Raw genomic sequence first — 21,197 nt, 5'->3', positions numbered from 1 at the left:
CGTGCACTAGTAGTATAAACGAGCAGATCGTGGAACATCTTTGACGGTCGTAGCGAGACGTGTTAATACCAAGAGATAGTTCACACTTCCATTAGAACAAGAATGAAAAGATTTGTCATCTTTACTACTGAAACTACAGTGCTGTACAGATCACTATTAATCTAGATCATTACATCAATATTTTTTATACTAAATTATATTTTGATGTTATGTTACACCACTAATTGTAATATTTTCTTTAACATTTCATTCACCTCACTGACCCGAGTAGGGAAGTTACTGGTTATGCTAATATAATAATAATAATAATAATAATAATAATAATGGTTTTGCTGTTAAAGAGGAGGAAATGATTGTGCTGTGGTCTCCCACAGGAGACTGAATGATACATGCAGTATATTATACAGAGTTACAACAGCGGACTGCAGGTCAGTGTGCTAATGTAAATATCTTTATTGACTTCGTAGTGGCCATGAGTTAAAGTCGTATTTGATCTAAATAATAGCTTTAGATTTTCTCTTTTTTTACTTCCTCTTTCATGTATATCGGTTTACATGTAAAAGGATCTGAGTATTATTCATTCCAGTGTGATTTCAACTGATGAGCACCTAAAGTGGAAACGTCAGGTTTCAATACTTTACAGTGAACGAACGAATGAGAGCGGAGACTAAAACAAACCTGTTTTATGCTCCAAGACTAAAACAAAATAACTTTTTTTTTTTCTACGCTTGTTTTACAATTGTCTTAAGGTTTGCCTGTGGTTTTTAATACAAGATATTTTCATTTTTGTTCTTGTACTGTCTTTGGATTGAAAAAAATAAGAATGTAGCTCTTTATAACTTTGTCAACCCAAAAAAGCTTGAATGAACATTATGTACATGCCATATGATGAATCCCTTTTGAAATATATAGGGGAGGGAGAGCGAGTCATTTTCCTGGAATGAATGAAAAAGTTTGGTACTCTGGAAACAAATAAAAAAAAAAAAAAAAAAAAAAGGAACAAGAAATCAACAAAGTTCAAGACCCTTTATTATAAAAACATGTTTTATTCAGCAAATTGTTACAACTACAATTTACTTTGAAATTAATATACATCTGTCCAACAACAATGTTACAACTTTTATGCACCGACAGCGTTTTGTGAGAAAGTTACTGAGTTTCACATGAATGTGACTAAAGATCAGAAAGAGCCCACCTTACAGCTCGAAGGATATCTGATCCCAGTGATTAGCCTGCGATAAAGAACGAAACCCCCAACCTGTAATATCCAGCTTCAATCAGGACATGATAAGGAACAGTGTAAGATTTTAAAGCCGGGCCGCACCCCTGCAGAGTCACTGTACAAGTCTGTAGGTTATATAACGGCCAGCAGTCTCACTCGGCCGGATGATCTTCACCACCTGTTTCATCCCAGAAATGAAACGTTCGATTACATTCATACGCAATCAATACAACCAATATCAGCATCAGCAATAATAATAGAATACAAACATTCTTATTTTTTATTAGTAGTAGAAGTACTGATCATAAAAGTACAATACATTTTTACTTTTATGCTATTATCATAATATTTATCTTATTGTTCTGTTACTTTTTTAGGGTTTCCACTCAGATTCAAGGACTATTTAAAACACCATTTATTTTATAATCAACCACCAACATACACTATATGGACAAATGTATTTGGACACCTGACTTTCCTGCTGGATGTGGTTCTTTCCCAAACTGTTATAGCAAAGCTGAAAGGCACACAATTGTACACGGTGTCTTTGGATGCAATAACATTACATTTTTACTTCACAACTAAAACCTGTTCCAGCATGATGACACCCATGTGCACAAAACAAACTCTATGTACATATGATTTTTTTTTTTTGTGTACATCAGTACCTGACTTTACTACCAATCTTGTGTCTGGATCAACACAAATCTCCACAAGTACACTCCAAAATCTACATTACATTTATGGCATTTGGCAGATGCCCTTATCCAGAGCGACTGAGCAACTATGGTGTTAAGGGCCATGTTTAGGAGCCCAGACTTGGCAGGGTGATATGATTTGAATTCTAGTAGAACATCTTCCCAGAAGAGTGGAGGAAATTATAAGAGCAAACTGGGACTAAATGTGGAATGCGATGCTCAAAAAGCACATACCATAACTTATGACCAGGTGTCCGCAAACTTTTGGCAATATCGTGTATATACAGTAGCATCATGGAAGACCTCTACAGTACTTCTACAGTAATTTCACTTTAATTTCAGGGTACTAATGTTTTGAATGGGTAGGTTTTTATAAATTTAGACCCGTTTTAAGCATTCAAAGGAATTTAATAAAATCCATTGATGTCAATGGGGTTCATATATATATATATAAAATGGCGCACTCTGATACACACGTGCTTCTCCTGTATAGGAAGTTAAAAGCTTAGTGTGAGTTAATGCATTAAGACCGTGATATAAGAACAAATTCAATACACATTATATACAGGCATGCAGAATATTAACAGGTTCATGTTTTGAGCTCCTCTGCTTTACTGTACATAATATGCTTTATTAATACGATGTTAATTTGTATTCTTATTAATAAGAATGTTCCTGTCAGCTCAAATCACAGCAAGCGCTTCAGCTCACACACTACTTGTTTTCCTCACGCTACCCCCATCCCTACACCCACCCCAAATCATTAGCACTGTTGCCTTCTGTCTTTGACAGCGTTAAAGTACAATTACTGAAATAGCACCATTCTACTAAACAAAATGTATTTCTAATTTCAGTTAAGCACTTTCCATGCCCTGAATCCATGTGTCTGAAATTCAAGTACTTTCAAGAAGAGTGGGAACCCGTTCTTTCTTTTTATTTATTTATTTATTTTTTTTACATATAAATTCCTGTTTTTATTTGCTGTTATTATTTTTACTATTAGTAGTATTTTTATGGTCATTATAAAACAATTTATATATTGTTTAATGGTTGTGTTTAAATGAACTGTAGATAATTATAATGACCTGAAAAAATTAAAAAATTAATATATATTATATTACATATATTAATTGTTCTATATAATAATAATAATAACAACAACAACAACAACAACAACAACAACAACTGCTTTACCTGGCCTCTTTTCAGACCGAAATATCGCGCCACCGGGTCTCCAGCCTGAATCCTAGGTAACTGGCTCTCCTTCAGCTTACTGGGAAGCAGTAAAGGAAAGGAACATCCGACTTCTGTGATTATCCGATTTGCCCTTAATAACACAAACTCACACCAACGAACAACAGATGTGGCTTGAGGTTGGAGATCCCTGCATACTCTACACTACACTAGGGGTCGACCGGTATGGGTTTTTCTCTGGCCGATGCTGATTTTCTTTTTTTCTCCCCTTCATCTCATCAAATCTAATATTTAATTAATAAGATGTGATTAAAACATGTACAATACAAGCTTTTACAATGAGTGCACTTGTTAGCAGGTTTTGGTCCTTGTACCCGCAGGTGTAAACGCTGTATACACGCTACTGCCACCTGCTGGTATCAGAGAATTATGTTTTGTGCATCAGATGCACCTGCCTAATAATAGTCTTAATTTGCAGCAAAATCCAATTGAGCCAATTAATCAGGCTGAATTTATTTATTTTTTTTATTAATTGCCATCGGCCGATTGTGCTGCAAATCAGGTTGATTATTAGGCAGGCACATCTGACACATCAAACCGCATGCGTACGTTCTGCGCTTGCGTGAGAGGACAGAACACTGCAATACCAGCAGGTAGTCTGTATTCAACATCCAAACAGGGAAACACAAAGAGTTAGAACTGTGAGTATATAAAGTGAGCAGCGTTTCCACCTCCCACGATCATAGCGTTTTTCAGTCATGTCTGCCAAGTTGCAAAGACGAGAGCAAGAATGACAACAAGTGTCTCTTTATTCTGCCTCTTTATTCTGTCATTGTTTGCTTTTGTCACTTCTGGGTTTTTTTTCTCGTCTACCCATTCGCTAAGCTGAATAGGCAATTAGAGATCTTTCTGGCCGACGAGCTTCGCTGCAGGTTCGACATCCAGAATCAGCCGTCTGACTAAAGCCAGCGGTGCAGAACACACCAAAAAAACTAAAGCCGGCCGACGCTCAAAAACCACCCTGCATCCTACAGCTTTACGTTCTTACCTTTCATTAATCGAGCCTTAGAGATTTAAATGGGTAAACACGGTGCTAATTTAAATAGCTTTTTTTGGAAAGAGAATGAGAAACTGAGAAAAATGGTCATTTGTTGCTTGTAAGTGTAAACACTGTGTCTCAATGGTTGGTAGATATTTCTATTCATTTTTTTTTTTTTTTCACATTTATATAACAATCATCTGCAAAAGCAGTAGAAAAAAGTCCCTGGTTTTGAAGGATACTATCTCGCTAGCAGCTCTGTCACTTCTTCCTTCGTCATCACGATGTGCTCAGGAACCAGCTGCAGACCCAAAACAACGTTATTAATCCCCACATGCAGAAGATCCTCGACAGGACTGTTGTAGGCAAACGAGTTTCTCACCTCGTGTTCTGTGATGTTGATGAGCAGCTCTTGCTGCAGGAACTGCTCCAGGATGTACTTTGGCGCCATGTCCACCAGCGACTGCGAAAAATATTCGGACAAAATGTTACCTGGTGAGATACGCAATAACGAAGGTCCTAATTGGTTCACACTTTCACCTTTCTTATAAAAGGATTTTACAGCGAACGCTCTCTGGGTTCTCATCAGTTCCAACCAACTGCCGATGCCCCAACATGTTATAAACCTGTGAAATCCCTGTATAAATGTACCGTGTGACTTATTGTACCTGTACATGAATGAGTGTGTGTATGTGTGTGTGTGTGTGTGTGTCTCCCCCACCTGTTTAGCAGAGGGCGTCATGCCCATCTGGACCACAATAATGGCGCGGGTGATGTTCTCCTCCTGCATGCGCTGGCAGTACATTTTGATGGTTTTAATTCCCACCTTGGGCTCCTCTGCAGAAAACACAAACACACGATGCAGCACAAGCTCAAGTATCAAATCCGCACAAAATTCCAATGCAGTCAAAATCTAAATCGGCCACAAGTTTCACTCGCTCTCCATTCCTCACTAGAGTCAAATCTCCAGAGCAAAATCTGGACTTGGATTCCATCTGAGTTTCAGAAAATCACTCAAATCCCTACTGCTCAATTTCTCAAGCTGAAGTTTATATAATAGGTGTTTTTTTTTTTTTTAATCCATATAAATCTCCTCAATGTGTGTGTGTGAAGTGAACATGAGTACAAATGCTGCCAAATGTTAGTTTGTAAAGCCAGTTTACACTCACCTGGGAAGAAAACGAACATCTGATCGGTGGGATCGTCGTTGTGAGCCACAAGCACTGTGAGATCTGTCCTCCGGGGACGGCCCTCGCTCGGCTTGTCCCCAAACTGACTCTTAAACTCGTCTAGTGTCTGATCCAACTCATCCTGTGTCACCAAGTATCCGCGATCATGGCACAGCTGCGGGATGGAAAAAAAAAAGCGACTTGCCTGCTTATCTGCATGATAAACATGTGATCATATCTTTAATCTGTCCATTTTTCTCACCATCATATCTATATAAAACAGATCAGAGCTTCAAACTGCTGTTTATTCTGCTGCCAAATCATTTGCACTGACCAGCTCATGCTGTAAAAAAAATCGTGTTTATGCTTATAGATTTGAACAGTGGAAATCTGCTGTGTGAATAGTTTAGATGCTATAGCCAACTTGTGATGGCAGAAATCCAAACAAGCTGAAAGAAAATCCAAAAGTACAGACCGATCCTAAAGCACCCACCGCTCCTTATAAAGGGTTATAAAGGCAGGAATTGTGTGTGGTAAATGCTGATTGTGCTCAAATGTAAAGCATTTGGGATTCAAACCAGTCAACAGCCACCAAGACTAAACACACCAAATATATAAAGTACATGAATACATACTGTAAACTATCAGAAAACATATGAAATTTAGCAGTAAACAAAAACATGTTCAACAACCCAGAATATGTTTTATATTTTAAGTGCACACTCTTGGCATTCTCTCAGTCAGCCTCATGAGATCATCAGCTGAAATGGTTTTCCATCAATCTTGAGATCCCAATAGGTGTTGAGAGCTTGTTGGCTGGACAATGTCTCCAAACACACCTCTAGGTCGGGTAAGAGAGTGATGGAGTGCTGCATCAGATCACCTGGCGTCAACATCACTCGATCTCAATTTCAGGAGAGATGGCTTGGTATGAATTGGACAGAAGAGTGAAGGAAAAGCAGCCAACAAGCACTTAATACCTCTGTGGACTCTGTGGGATTGCTGGAAAACCATTCCAGGGGATAACCTCATGAGACTGACTGAGAGAATGCAAAGTGTGTGCAAAGCTGCTATAAGAAAAAAGAGGCAACATATTGTGCGTTGTTTCATACGACTTGTTTAATAGTTTGTATGTCTTCATATGTAAACATTCAGAAGTAGCACGTGCTAAATCGGTTTAGTCACGTGATCTGAGACTCGTCTTTGTGAGTTTTTATTATTTGCTCGCTCTTCACTAGTTGGTTTGTGTGTCAGGGCACTTTAGATCTTTTTTTATCTGAGATGTGTGTGCCATTGAATGAGCTGTGTGTATGTAAAAACCGGACACCATGTGGTAGCGTATAAACATGACTGCATGCTAACACAGGGAAAAGCTTCAAACCTGCATTATGGTCTTGCGGATTTTCCACAGGCGGTAAGTTTCCTCTTCATCATCCATCACGCTTTAAATAATCGACTGCTCTCTCACACACGCGTCTTTTACCGCCTTTAATATGAGTTTTACAGTTTTTTTTTTTTTTTAATATGAGTTTTACAGTAGTAGAATTGTTTCCTACCCTTTCAAGCGAAACACACTACCGAAAATCACTTCCGGTAAGTGACGTCACGGCCATTAGGACCCCCATAACCGGTGTCTAAGTACTTGCCTGTTTTTTATTACTAAATGTAAACAATATTTATTATTGAATTATTTATGTTTATGTGCGTGTCTATGTCTTTAATTTGACCTAACATTTCCTATTATGAAATTTCTAATAAATAAACTGTATTACATTTATTAAAAGTTTTTTTCTTTTTACTAATTTCACACTGTATGATTAAACATATTTTGCTCATCTCCTGCAGGTTTCCTTCACATCATCTTCACTCTCAAAGGGACCAGTGCTCTAGTGCTTACAAAAACCAACTCCAAGCTACAAGAGCTACAGTACAGGATCATTGTACTAGGATTAGTATTAGTAGTAATAGAAGCAGTAGAAATTAGGTAAAGCAGTATTAGTATCAGTAGTAGTGACAATAGTGAAAATAAAAATAATTTGATGGTAGTAGTGTAAAATAGGTAGTACCAGAATTAGTATAAATAGACAGTAAAAGATCTAGCAGTAGTAGTATAAATCAGTTGTAGTACGAGGAATAGAAGGAGTAGAAATAAGCAATATTAATAATATTATTAGTAGTAAAAATAACTTCATGATAGTGTAAATAGATAGTACCAGTAGAAGTACTATAATTATAATTAATGATATTTCATCATTTCATCTTCTCGCGCTTAAAAGGGGGGAGTGGTGGCTCCAGCGGTTAAGGCGCTGGGTTACCGATCGGAAGGTCGGGGGTTCGAGCCCCGGTATCGCCAAGCTGCCACTCTTGGGCCCTTGAGCAAGGCCCTTAACCCTCTATGCTCCAGGGGCCCCCTTACGAGAAAAATAAATCAAGGACCGTGACGTCGGAGCGACGTTGGGCCGCCTTGCTGTGGGATCACCACCTGCAGGAGGGACCGTAAGGGACCGGTGCTGAGAGGATTGGGCAGCAGTCGAAGGTGGGGGCCTTGACAGCCCGATCCCTGGACACGGAGAAGTGTCTGGGGAATCTGCTTAGAATATATAATTAATGATATTAGTAGTATAAATAGGCAGTATAGGACATACTAGCAGAAGTTATAGTACAAATTGGCTGTAGTGTATGCATCACAAGGATTGGTCGTAGTAGTAAAAATGGCAATATTAATTCTCTAAGTACAGGCTGGTAAGTATAATGATGGAAGTAGTGTAGGGAAATTTGTAGCAGAAGTCAACTAGGTTGTACAAATAGGTTGTTGTATAAGCAGTAGTGGAAATAAGCAATATTAATAATAGTAGTAAGAATAGTAACACTTCTGATTAATGAACTGTTAGATTGTATGAGATGGGAGGGGGGGTGGATTCAGCATCATATACCGCCCATCAGCAGATCTGATTTCAGCATTGGCCAGTAGTGAAAAACCCTTTTTTAAAACAAGATTTCTCACCTAGTCCAGTCCAGTCCAGAGGTAGAGTGGCTAAGTTCAGAGTTAAAGTTTTTTCACTAGTGCAAGTAATGCAAATCTTCTTTCGGCTTCTCCCATCAGGAGTCGCTACAGCGGCTCTCCCGTTTCCATATCCCCATATCTCCAAAGTGCAAGTAATGCAAATAATAGTGAACAATTGTAAATAATAGTTGTGCAGTGAAGGAAGTGAGACAGGGAAAAGAAGCTCCTCCTCATTCTCTCTGTATTTGCTTTCAAGGAGCCAAAGCGATTCTCTGAACATAACAGGGAATAAATATTTCTGGCCCTGGTCCGGCACCACTTACTGTAGATGTCATGCAGGACTGGGAGCTCGGTGCAGATGGTACATTCAGCTGACCGCACCACCTACTGAAAGGCTTGCCTGTCCTGCATAGTGCTGTTCTAGAACCAGGAAGTGATGCTACCCGCTCTCAATAGTGCAGGTGTATAAAGTCTTTAGCACCTGAGAGGGTAGTTTAAAGTCCCTTAGGTGTCTCAGATGGTACAGACGCGGCAGGGACTTCTCACCAGAGTACTGATGTGACAGGTCCAAGACAGGTCCTGTGTGACGTGAACACCTTGGGGCGTGGTTTGTTGGGCCGTGGGCGTGGCGGAGGGCGCGGTTAGGCCAACAGACGTACATGACATGATGTGGTTGTGTAACAGAGCGCTTGTGTTAGCGGTTCTCGGAAGCAGGACTTTGAGCAGAGCCATGGTAAGAGTTTTAGCGTTGTCACCTGCGTGTCTCACTGTTTCACTTTTCCCTGGAGGAGTTAAATCTCAATGTGTGTAGGAGTCCGGCGGAAGGGAAATGGCAGCTATAACAAGTGGGTTAAAGGGTAATGTTTGTGTTAGCAATGTGTGCGCGCGTCCGTTAATCCGCTTCAATGCAGTAAGAGCGTTAGCTGCTGGGTTCCGGTTTGCGCCGTCAGCATAAACATGCTGCATCGGAGTTCTATATTAAAGCACATGTTAAAGGCTGCGCGGTGTCTGACATTAAAATAGCGAGACTGCTGTCTGAACCTGTATCAGCCTTCAAACTTAGCATCATGCTAATGCTGGATTAGGACGCGGTGTGTGTGTGTGTGTGTGTGTGTGTGTGTGTGTGTGTGTGTGTGTGTGTGTGTGTGTGTGTGTGTGAGAGAGGCTGTTTTGGTGCAATGGCCGGTGCAGGTGGCCTGACTGTATACGGAGTTTCTATTTATATTTCTATGTATATCTGACATATTTTGATCACAGCGTCTAAAGACTAAAATCAACAACTGCAGTGTTTCTAAATGGGGTCAGAAGTAACATTGTATTCATACAATTGTCGTTGATGAAGTCACGTGGTTGCAGTGACGAGGCGCAGGTCTGATGTAACTGCCTTTATTTTACACATATATTTTACACAACCCTGACTTTAGGAGCAGTCTGATCATAAGATCCTCTTCATGTTTTTTTTTTGTGGATACATGAGTCACACCTGTGTGTGTGTGTGTGTGTGTGTGTGTGTGTGTGTGTGTGTGTGTGTGCGTTTCCACTGCAGTGTAGCTAAGGGATTATTATTATTTTTATTATTATTATTTTTATTATTATTAACAAACACCTTTATGCACCATGAGCTTATCAAACCAGTCATATTATATATATATATATATATATATATATATATAAAAAAAATACTATTACTCTGGCAGATGAAGCTTTGATGCAGGTCCTTTTACATGTAATTGTATCTGACTCGAGTCTGATTCGTTAGTTGAAAAGTAAGTTTCAATGCTGTTGTCATGTCAACTCAAAATACCGGGGGATCAACTTCCTGCACTGTTTGATGCAAACAAAAATGTAACTCGTGCTTCTTGGTGTCATAACTGTGTCAAAGTGTAAAATAGTGGCATTTTATTTACTTTTTGAGTATTAAGACAAATCAGAAACCTTTAAAGAGTGTCTTGGATGAATTTACAAGTGGCTTGGTTGAAATGTACATTTCCCATGTGACATGTTGCCTGCCTTTAAGAATCTAGAGTGCACAACTAATACTTTGAGTTTGACTTTCCCTTATTTATTGCAGTGTGCGCAAGCCAGCGACTGGAAAAAAGCGAAGAGTATCTACGAATTCTCTGCCATAGACATCGATGGGAACGAGGTGTCTTTGGAAAAATACAGGTGAGAAGGTAGAGTATTGTGCATTGTGATCATCAGTACAATCAGCTCGGTTGTACATCAGGGTTTATTCTTCTATTTGAACATATATAATAAAAGAAAGGTTGAAGTCTTTTGCCTAATCAGTCCTGGGAATGAGCGATATGACTGTGTGATAATATCACAATAAAGTTTGTCCTGATATGTTACACTGTGTGATTAAATGTGTACTTCGCACTCAAACGAGCACGAACGAGAACTTTCTTCACCAAACTTAATTGGGCCATTAAACGCTTCAGTATTTGCAACCTGATTAATAGAAATTGACAGCTGATGGAATGTGATAGTGTGGCAAGCTGGTTAGAGACAGTAATAAAGTCTAAGAGAGAAAAAAAAACTAAGTAATGTTGGCGAAAGGTGACTGTGTAGCCATTATGACTCATCATTATCATGCACATTCTCAGGTGTCGTAAAAAGCATTTCACTACATGTTGTACTTTGTATGAATGTGTATGTGACAATTTGATTTGATTTAATTCACAAAATCTAGTTCCCAGAAGAGTGCAGGTTTTGGAGCATATGGAGATTAAATGTGGAATGGGATGTTCAAAAAGCACGTACGAATTTTATGGGCAGGTGTCCACATACTTTTGTCCATATCGTGTATTTAAGTTTGCATAGTCTTTATTTTCCCCCTCTATTGTAATCTGAATAGAAAAATGGCAGGTTTTTTTATTTTTATTTCTACATATTTCTGGAAAAAAATGTTCAGTGTGTCATGATGTATTTCCCCCCCACATGTCCAGAGGCTTTGTTTGCATCATCACAAACGTAGCCTCTAAATGAGGCAAGACTCCAGTAAACTACACTCAGTTTGCGGCCATGCACACCACGTACACTGAGAAGGGTTTACGCATCTTGGGCTTCCCCTGTAACCAGTTTGGAAAACAGGTACGCTTCACACCACTACACTACACTGAGATATTCTACCTGTCGATTGCAGAGGATGGAGCACGGTCCTAAATTTCCATGTAATTAACATTTTTCAGGTTTTGTTAGAACTCTGAAAGAGATAAAGAAACATTCACATCTATGAATCTTTATCATAAACATCGGTGTATTACATTAATAACCATTCTAATGGTGACTTTATGGCCCCACTGAATTCTCGAATCTGATTGGTTAGATCACAGGATTATTTGAACACTCTTGAGGTATATATATCATTATATACGTTTCTATAGTAACGGCTCGTTCTCAGCTCAGATTTTTTGAAAGCCTATGCTCGGCATATCCACATTGACTATAATGAAGAAGCTTACACGTGAAGTAGAAGTTATGGTGAAGCTTTCTGTAAGGTTTTCTGCTTTGGTTTAACATTTTATGGAAGGAGTCTCCAGTGTGAGCACTTTGCAAGTTTTAGTTTGTTTTCCACCATCTGTTAGTGTCCTATTAATATCGAGACCTTTCAGAATTTTTTTTATATTAAATGTAACTATAACTGGATAAACAAAATTAAGAAGTCATACGAGGTGGTATCAAAGTTTTGAGACTAGTTTTGTAACATGCAAACAAATGGCAGTGCAAGGCTGCCCACACGATCACAGGGAGCACCAACTTGATATGTCAGTGTGCCAAAAGATATCAACCTATATCGGATCTGTGCGACTGGTGCTATTCTGACCATGCGCATTACCACGGATTGTTTGTAAAATGTGGATGTTTGTCTTGTCTTGTAACTCAGGTTTTGCCATGAAGATAGCCTCAGATCCTGGCTTTAAACATGGCATTAAATTGGCTCTAGTACTCTGACCTTAACTCGTGCCAGAGCGCCGAATACTTGCTCGCCGCCGCACAAATAGAACTGATTTCAACAGCACTTTCTCTCTGCAGGAGCCTGGTACCGAAGCTGAGATCAAGGAGTTTGCGAAAGGTTACAATGCAGAATTTGACCTCTTCAGTAAGATAGACGTGAACGGAGACGGAGCTCATCCTCTCTGGAAATGGATGAAAGATCAGCCGAATGGAAAAGGCACTTTGGGAAAGTGAGTGCCTTTTTTTTTATAGCCCCCTCTTTTAAGTTTCGCAATTTTGCACTGTGGAATTTTCCAGTAACTTCAATGTTGCAACATTAAATCTGACGAATTAAGTGTGTTCTTTTTTTTTCTTCTTTTTTTTTTCCTTCCCATTCGACTTTCTTAGCAACATCAAGTGGAATTTCACCAAAGTAAGTGTGTACAAAATCTTCAGATTTACTTCTCAGTGAATGTGTGAGATTGTCTAAATCATTCACAATCATTTGTTTGTCTCGTAGTTCCTCATTGACAGAGAGGGGCAGGTCGTGAAGCGATACGGACCAATGGACGACCCAAGCGTATGTCCACAGTTTATTAGTACATTTGTCTAACACTGCAGTTCCTAAACCAAAAGACCTCAAACTGACATTTATTAATTTTCCGTTAACAAACCTTTGCCACGCTCCATTTTTCTTACAAAATATAATATAGGACTTTTCAAATTGATTTATGTTAGTAACATACAAAAGTTTAATGTAAGTGATTTGGTGTTGAGATACGACCCCACATAAAGCAGTCTGGTTTATATTTGATGTTTGCAGCACTGGTGCCATAATTATTTACACACTCGCCGCGTTTCTTTTCAAATATTTAAAAGCAGCCAGATGACTAGAAGAAAAACATTCCTGTCAGTCTTATTGCTGTCTTATCTCTGCTGAAGTTACACTGTGTGGACGTGTTTTTCCCACAAACCTTTACCTCAAGGTTGGAGGCACACAATTGTAGATCTGCTTTACATGGGTTGGAGTGGAATAGAGCTCCCACCTCAACCCTATTGAACTTCATTGAGATGAATTGGAATGCCAACTGCACCTCAGGCCTCGTCACTGCACCTACACATGAATGAAAATAAATGTCATAAATGTGAATTTTTCAGGTGTCCACAAACTTTTGTCCATGTGGTGTATTTTCTAATCTAAATAAATCCGGATTTTTGGTTGGTTTAAATGCATGCAATATATATATTTTTTTATCCAAATAGTAATGGTAATATGGAAAACTGCTTTGTATTGAAAAAACAGTCAAGCCAAAATATTAGCACAAAAATATTATTTTGTGAAGTAATGAAATGAAACAATAGCGGAGATTGTGAGGTTTCCTTCGTGAAACCTTCATTTCACAAATCTGTTTTGCTTAAAGTTATGTTTTTTTTGTTGCTTGTGTAATGTTTAAATGTTTTTTTCTTTTTCTTTTTTTAAGGTGGTTGAAAAGGATCTGCCAAAATACTTGTAACTAACTTGCGGATGATTACGGCGTCCGTCCTCACGACTCACTAAATCACCGCCTGCACTACTGTAGCCTGCTGGGTATTTCCAGGTCTTTTCCCATAAATAATGACGGCCTCTCTGTAAACCTGCCTGCAGGTAGGACTGGCCTGATGACCCTCTGGTGTGCAAAACCTTTCCTGGGAAGCCTGCATATACCCAGCTATTCCTGCAAAGTGAAGCCTCACTCAATCCAATCCTGCACTGACTGATGTATTTCATCATCTCCTACTTGTACTTGGGAGAGGAATAATAATTAATAAAATATTTAGAAATTTACTATGGGTGTGTGTGGTTTTTTTTTTTTGGTTTTTTTTTTTTTTTGGTTTGGGTTTTTTTTCCCCCAGTTTTTCCTTTTTTTTCCCTAAGATTATTAATCCTAAAAGTGCTTTGGATCAGATACTTTCTCACTAATATCAATTTTATATAGAACACCAAGAAATTTGTATTTTTAGCACCCGTTGCCACCCACAGAACTTTTACTGCTATTAAAATCCTGACAAGCCTTTTCCATTCAAGCAGCATGCCTGGGTTGCCTCATTGCCCTAAAAATGTCATTTTATTCTGCAGATTGATTTCTGTCTCTGACAATTAGTGGTACGAAGTATGATCTATTACACAGCAATATATATTTTTGCACCATAGAAGTTTTCACTTTCTCAAGGGTATTTTTTTTCTTTATCTTTCTCTTTTTCTGCCTTTTACCATTAAATCGCGCACACAACCTTCAAATATCTTCTGAAGGTTGCAGTGCAGGGCAGAGCAGTTGTGGTAACTCACACTAGGTGGCAGTGTTTCTCTGCTTTTACTCAGCTTTGTACACCATCCATATATGTAATGCTGAAGTAATTAATTTTTGACTGTGTGTGTGTGTATATGTATATGTGTGTATGTGTGTGTGTATATATATATATATATATATATATATATATATATATATATATATATATATATATATATATATATATATATATATATATATATATATATATAATGACCACTCTGTGTGTGTGTGTGTGTGTGTGTGTGTGTGTCACTCAGGATACCTCCTGAGTGACTGTGTCGCAGGACGAAAACTGGAAGTTGACATTCAAAGCCTTTTTCATTGGAAGCCACTATTTTTTTTGCCATCATAATTACGCGCTTGACGTCATGTGAAAAATGACACCACAGTGACGTAGCGGCCCGGCCTGAGCGTGCGTGACGCGGAGTCGGCTCAGTGCAGTTTCATTCGCGTTGATTTGATTCATATGAACAAAAGTGTTTCGGTGAATCGATTCAAGCAACGTTCGAAGAATTGTAATAATAATTTTTTTTTTAACATATAGACAAACTAAGAAATTAACAGAAAGAAAGAAATATATTGTAATTATTTCACAGGTTGATACCGAAAGTCCGTCTACATAAAGTTCGTCTACATGTTTGTAAAATAAGCGAATATGTGATTTACATTTTAGTTATTTCAGTCTAGAAGAACGGTCTGTAATATCAGATTTCCACAAAACTACAAATCCCTTTAACCATCCTCCATTCAACCCAAATATCCTTACAGTCATTTCCCTTCACGCTCCAGTCGATTAAAAAGGAATCGATTAGAAAGGAATCGACTCTTTCGCCGACTCCCCCATCACTACTGTACGATGTGAGTTGCGACCGCTGTGTGTGTGTGTGTGTGTGTGTGTGTGTGCGCGCGCGCACGCGAGCGTGTGTGTGTGTTCGTTCTTCAAACGGCAGAACCTCTTACACACACAGAGGGGTTTGTACACCAACATGTAGCTTTTTAGAACACCACCACCCCAATCAGCTCCATGATTAGCCCTCTGTTCTTACTGTCTGTTTCACCTTAACCGCACAAGCGTGTGCTTTATCCTGGATCAGATGGAGGGAGCGGTGAGGCCGGAGACCGGGGGGAGCGCCTCCTCACACGGGGCCGCTGTGGCGGAGGAGACAGAGACCGTCTTTGGAGTCGGATGCGGGATAGAAGGTGTTTCTTTCTTTCTTTCTTTCTTTCTTTCTTTCTTTGTTCCGCTTTCTTGCTTTCAAGCTGAATGTTGGACATTTACATATTAGCAGCTGTCATGAGATGATTTTGTAGCAGAACGTTATCGGTGGAGAGAAAAACGCAAAAATTGTGTGCGCGAGCGTGTGTGTGTGTGTGTGTGCGCGCGCGCGCGTGTTCTCGTGGATTCTACAAGAATGCACAAATGTGATGAAGGACAAACTGAAATAACCAGAAAAAAAACGCGTTAAAATGATTCACTCCGCGGTTGCGCCTTTTCCAGTGTTTGTGTGTGTGTGTGTGTGTGTGTGTGTGTGTGTGTATGTGTGTGTTTGTGTGTGTGTTGACAGCTGTGAGTTTCACCCTGAGGGGGTTGTAGTCCCACACGGCTGGATGCTCTCTCTCAGGTCCGGTGATCCCTTGCAGTTTTGGCCCCTGCTGTGCTGCTGTATGGTTCTTCTCGGTTCCCTCCTGCTGTGCAGATCTGTGTTCCTCTCATTAGACTTGCTTTATAGGCAGGACTTCCTGCACAGCTGTTTCTGATGTTACTGATTCATGTATACCAAGCATGTCTTCATAATTATCCACCCATCTCTTAGTAATGCTGTTCCACAGAACCACAGGGTGTGATGTAGTACAGTAACGAATCCATCAGCTCTTGCACTGAGTAGCCCATGCTAAGCTCAGAGACCCCTCGTGCCTCAGGAACTCATACTGAGCAGGAAATAAAAACCAGAGCATTTGGTAACATTTCCACGAGTTCGGGTTCCTTCAGGTGCAAAGTTTTTCTTGTTTTCTCTGTGTTCACGTAGGGTTTTCTCAGGGTTCTCTGGTTTCCTCTGGTTTGTCATAGTACAGATAGATTCACAGCAACGAAATGCAGTTTAGCATCTAGTGCAGATAAATATATTTACAACAAATAAATGTAAAATGTTTACAACAAATGTTTACAACAAAACCACTGCTCTGGGCAGTGAAAATTTTTTTTTATATATGTATATACTGTATATAAAACAATCAGCTGGAGGAGACGGAACAGGAGAGATGAAGCAGAGGAGCCTCGTTCATACACCAACATCTTTAAACTTCAGGCCGACAACATCGTTACCGTTCACCAGAAATGTTGGGTGTTCACGAGAAATGAAGTCAGAATAGAGAGAAATAAAGTTGGAATTAGGCAAAATTTTTTGAAGGTGGCAGAAACAGGCTTCCATACATTCAGGCCAAAGCAGACGACAGAAAGTTTCCAAAGTTCAGGATCATTTCACACTTAAACCTAAAGAAAACATGGTACAGTGTGTTTAATTTTTTATTTATTTTTTATTTTTAAAGAGTAATCTGGTTTATTTTTTAGATTTATTTTTTATTTATATATTTGTATTGGAATTTTGATGGCAAGTAAATGCACTAAAATGAGTTTGGTTTTTACAGATATTCTCGTAAGCAATTTCAGCAATAAAATGTTAATTTTTGAAAAGGAAACAAATGACTTGTTCATTTTAATAGACCTGTTTAATTTTCTCTTGTATATTTAATATTGCGCTTTAATAAAGAAAAAGTACCGTAATTTCCGAACTATTAAGCGCACCCATATATAAGCCGCACTCACTGAATTTGACAAAGATTTTTATTTTGAACATAAATAAGCCGCACCTGTCTATAAGCTGAAACTAATTAACTTTACACAGGCTTTACGAAAGACAGTGTCTGTTACACGGTGTAACGGGTGAAATATGTTGCGCTTCCTTTATTAGCAGAGCGGCATTTTGGGAATTGCCTGCCGCCGTATTTTTTCGCTATTACTGCATGTGTGCATGGCCGAGGAATATGTCCTTATTATTTTCTGATGCTCATTTCTAAGTTTCTTTGACTAACCAATAACCCAGTTAGCGAGCTCTCCCTTCACCCAGACTCAACGCGTAACAACGGCTTGTATCTAAACAGTAGCCGACCAAGAAAGTCATTGTTCACTGTCTTCCTCCTTCCTTTCACAACTATTTCTCTCTGGAGTTTATCTTTTGGCATCGTCGTGCGTTTAAAAAAAATAAATAAACGTTTTTTTTCCCGATGCCGTGCAGGTGAGGTGCGTTTTTTCGTTTCCGTTCGGAAATTTCATTGGTCTAATGTTATAGGGTTCAGTTTTTTGGCATGAAGTTTGTAAAACCGGGAAAAACCCAGGAAAAATTCATAAATAACCCGCTTCGTTGTTTAAGCCGGATATGCAGCTACTTGGTAGATCTTCTGTCCAAATAAGACGTTTTTTTTTTTTCTTTTTTATTTGTGCTAGCTATTATGGGACCCCCAAACGGCAAAACCTTGGTGCCAATCACTTTAGTTCACATCTCTTCATTTAATACATTCATCAAAGTGTATACAGGAAAAGCTCGATGCTGGAACGGCAGAATCACATCGAGCCGAGAAACCGGAGTGACGTGAACGCTAACGATGATCATAATCGAAAATTCGAGAAACACTTCAGCGCTCCATCGTGCACAGTGTGTGTCAGAGCCGAGATCTGAAGTGTGTGGTATAAACCTACCCTAGGGGGAAGTTACTACAGTCGATTAGGGGCAGGTTTATTATAAAGACAGATTATTTTATGAAACGAGAGTCTGGTTGTGTGCAGCGATGTGGCGAGAGCCTGCAGCCTTTACGAGGGGAAAAGAGAGGAAGGGGCGTATGTTACGGCACATTAGTGAATTTCATCATTTAGTTTGAAGGTCAGTAAAGAAAAAAAAAAGAACAGGATCACACTCAGTGGTCTGAGTATTGCAGTTACCTGATGGTTGGTATACAACAGGCACACCAATCAAGCTGAAAAGGTTCCCATTGAGTGTTTTCCCTTTTTAATCAGGCATTAATACACTCTGGCAAAACAGTTTCCTCTCAAGTCTACTTCACTGTGAATTGTAATAGCTCATAATCCCCTTTCATAATAATCCCAGCTACTGGTTTCGGTGAAGTCCTGTGTGAAGGTTCTGTTTCCACTTCTGGAATATTTTCCTTTCCGTGCACACCAGTCTTGAGCCTCAAACGTGCTCATTCCTGCTCCAAGCTCATGACCTGTGCACTTGCACCGCTGCAGGGGTTTTCCAAGTACGTGAGAAGTCATCAGATAAAGGAACGAGGTACATGAAGAAGAGAGCAAGTGCCAGACCTTAAACTTGCAGGCAACATCAGAACATCATCAGATTCCTATTCTTGTCTGGTGGGAGTGAAACCCGATGTGGTCTTGTCTTTCCCATGCTGATGTTTTTTGTTTTGTGTACCATTTTGTGTAAACTCCAAAACAAGAGTGTTTACTATCATCTAGAAAGGTTCAGTGTTTGCTAGATGTTTTTGTTTTCAGCCCAACAGAGCCCACACTTACACAACATGACAAAAGTAGTAGGACAACAGACTGTTCCAGCCATATGTGGTTCTTCCTCAAACTGTTACCACAGTTATATAGAATGTCTTTGGATGTTGCAGCACTCAATTTTTTCTTTGCATGGAAAAAGAGACCTAAGAGAACCAAACCTGTTCCCGCATGAAAAGGCCCCTGTGCACAAAGCCAGCACCATGAATATATGCTTTACATGGGTTGGCGTGGAAGATCTTAAATGGCCTGCTACAAAAACGCTGACATCATCCTTATTAAACATCTTTGGGACGAACTGGATCGCTGACTGCACCCCAGGCCTCCTCATCTCACCTCCACTAGTAGTACATGACTTTACTAACACTCTTGTGGCTGAACGATCACAAATCTCCACAAGCACTCTCCAAAATCTGGTGAAACATCTTCCTGGAAGAGTAGAGGTTATTATTAAAAGATTTGTGAACCATAGGTGGAATGGGTTCATACAAAAAAAATAATACAAATCTTATGGCCATGTGTGGCAACTTTTATGCATTTGGTGTAGATGGTCTGATTAATTGAAAACCCTCTAACCACACCAGCCCTTTCCTGCTAAGATTAGATATTCCTGGTCCAGAAGTTTAGACATTCCTGGTCCAGAAGTTTAGACATTCCTGGTCCAGAAGTTTAGACATTCCTGGTCCAGATACTGAATCATCAGCCTGTCCTCAACCTCTCTGAGATTATAAACCCTGCCAAGTTATTTAGATCATATTTTCTCCTCATGGTTCAACCAATTCTCATGGTTGATTCGAGCATCGACTGAAGCCCTTGACTCTCATTTGCATGATTTGATGCACTGCGTTGCTGCTACTTGATTGGCTGAGTGGATATTCGCACGAATGAGCAGACGATTTTCACAGCATATAGAAGTGGACGACTCTCATCTTTAAGAATTTGTACGTACTTAAAACACTAGCGTATTATGATAAGATATAAAAATCTCCACACAGTTCTCTGCACTCTGAGCCTCATTGAACCTTCTTATGTTGGACTCTGTGTGATGTTCTGACTCGCTAATTATGAATTAAGCAGTTGTAATCCACACAGACCCGGAGATAAAAAGGAAAACCTTTAACGGTTTAGACCTGCGGAGACTGCGAGAGAAATCTAACAAGTTCATTTGCATCACATATCGTAGATGAGAAACGACTTGCCACTTTAAAGGTCTGGACTGCGGCTCCTGCAGTAGGCGTTTATCCCACAGGGATTCTCTCGTAATCGTCTCTGTGAGTCTGCGTCCTCTTCATAACTTAGAGCTCTGAAAGTTAAACCGGGGTGTTAATAGTCTGATGTCACGGTAGATTACAGCGCAACAGCATTGTTGTGAACAGTCTTGCCACGAGAAATGCGGGAGGAGATGAGAGGCGTGTGACGATGAGACTTGTTTTAAAGCCCTACAGGAAATTCGACTCCACGGATGTTTGCTTCTAGGGGTGTGTGTGTCGTTCCTTTCGTGTTAAAGCACTCATCATCTTATACGTTCCAGCTGTTGGTGAACTGGGATGTGATTCGGTGTAAACAGCATGGCGCTAACAAAAAACTTACCTGTAACAAGCATACACGTCATACCCTCTGTACTGGTACCGATCCATAAAGTCTTTTTAAATGCCTCTTTAAATGTAACTAAAATGTTGAGACCACGCCTCCTTTAGTGTGGAGACCACGCCTCTTTAAGTGTGACTGAACTATTGAGACCACGCCTCTTTTAGTGTAACTAAAGGATCAAGACCACGCCTTTTTTATTGTAACTGAAGAATCAAGACCACGCCTCTTTTAATGTGGCAGAAGTATTAAAACCACGCCTCTTTTAGTTTGACTAAAGTCATGAGACCCCGCCTCCTTTAGCATGACTAAAGTATTGAGACCATGCCTCCTCCAGTGAGACTGAATTATTGAGACCACACCTCCTTTAGCATGACTAAAGTATTGAGATCATGCCTCCTCCAGTGAGACTGAAGTATTGAGACCATGCCTCCTTTAGCATGAC

General features: G+C 39.6%; 3 protein-coding genes across 13 annotated transcripts in view; 2 read left to right on the top strand and 1 right to left on the bottom strand.

The window, feature by feature from the left end:
- Nucleotides 1-1,012: 1,012 nt before the first annotated feature.
- LOC310717911 (DNA-directed RNA polymerases I, II, and III subunit RPABC1) lies at nucleotides 1,013-6,955 on the bottom strand. 2 transcript variants are annotated; one of them, XM_083526293.1, is made up of 8 exons: nucleotides 6,861-6,955; nucleotides 6,704-6,829; nucleotides 5,323-5,497; nucleotides 4,875-4,990; nucleotides 4,536-4,616; nucleotides 4,396-4,454; nucleotides 3,115-3,193; nucleotides 1,013-1,400 (listed from the first exon to the last, which is right to left on the bottom strand). In XM_083526293.1, exons 2-8 carry the CDS (start codon nucleotides 6,758-6,760, stop codon nucleotides 1,335-1,337), a joined length of 633 nt encoding a protein of 210 aa, XP_083382419.1. In that variant the 5' UTR covers nucleotides 6,761-6,829; nucleotides 6,861-6,955; the 3' UTR covers nucleotides 1,013-1,334. The 2 variants fall into 2 exon arrangements, with proteins under 2 accessions (XP_083382419.1, XP_083382418.1); XM_083526292.1 differs by having other exon boundaries at nucleotides 4,396-4,616.
- Nucleotides 6,956-8,943: 1,988 nt separating this feature from the next.
- On the top strand, nucleotides 8,944-14,087 carry gpx4b (glutathione peroxidase 4b). Its single transcript, XM_083524801.1, has 7 exons — nucleotides 8,944-9,059; nucleotides 10,398-10,492; nucleotides 11,275-11,419; nucleotides 12,362-12,513; nucleotides 12,671-12,695; nucleotides 12,783-12,842; nucleotides 13,744-14,087. The coding sequence occupies exons 1-7, from the start codon at nucleotides 8,991-8,993 to the stop codon at nucleotides 13,774-13,776; spliced, it is 579 nt and encodes a 192-aa protein (XP_083380927.1). The 5' UTR covers nucleotides 8,944-8,990; the 3' UTR covers nucleotides 13,777-14,087.
- A 1,097-nt stretch (nucleotides 14,088-15,184) lies between these two features.
- Nucleotides 15,185-21,197, top strand: part of pip5k1cb (phosphatidylinositol-4-phosphate 5-kinase, type I, gamma b) — a 40,387-nt gene continuing 34,374 nt past the window's right edge. For 7 of the 10 annotated variants that reach the window (XR_014531003.1, XR_014531004.1, XR_014531005.1 and 4 more), the window contains exon 1: nucleotides 15,186-15,792. Coding sequence is in view for 7 of the 10 variants with exons in the window: in XM_083526287.1 (XP_083382413.1) it covers nucleotides 15,687-15,792 (106 nt within the window). In the remaining 3 variants the exon portion in view is untranslated. Of the gene's footprint in view, nucleotides 15,793-21,197 lie in introns of all 10 variants that reach the window. The other 3 variants (XM_083526283.1, XM_083526288.1, XM_083526282.1) reach the window with 2 other exon arrangements.

Source organism: Silurus aristotelis, assembly GCF_946808225.1.
Source record: "Silurus aristotelis genome assembly, chromosome: 22".
NCBI lineage: Eukaryota > Metazoa > Chordata > Actinopteri > Siluriformes > Siluridae > Silurus > Silurus aristotelis.
The sequence above is the reverse complement of the archived record's forward strand: the minus strand, read 5'-3'. Positions and strand labels throughout refer to the sequence as shown.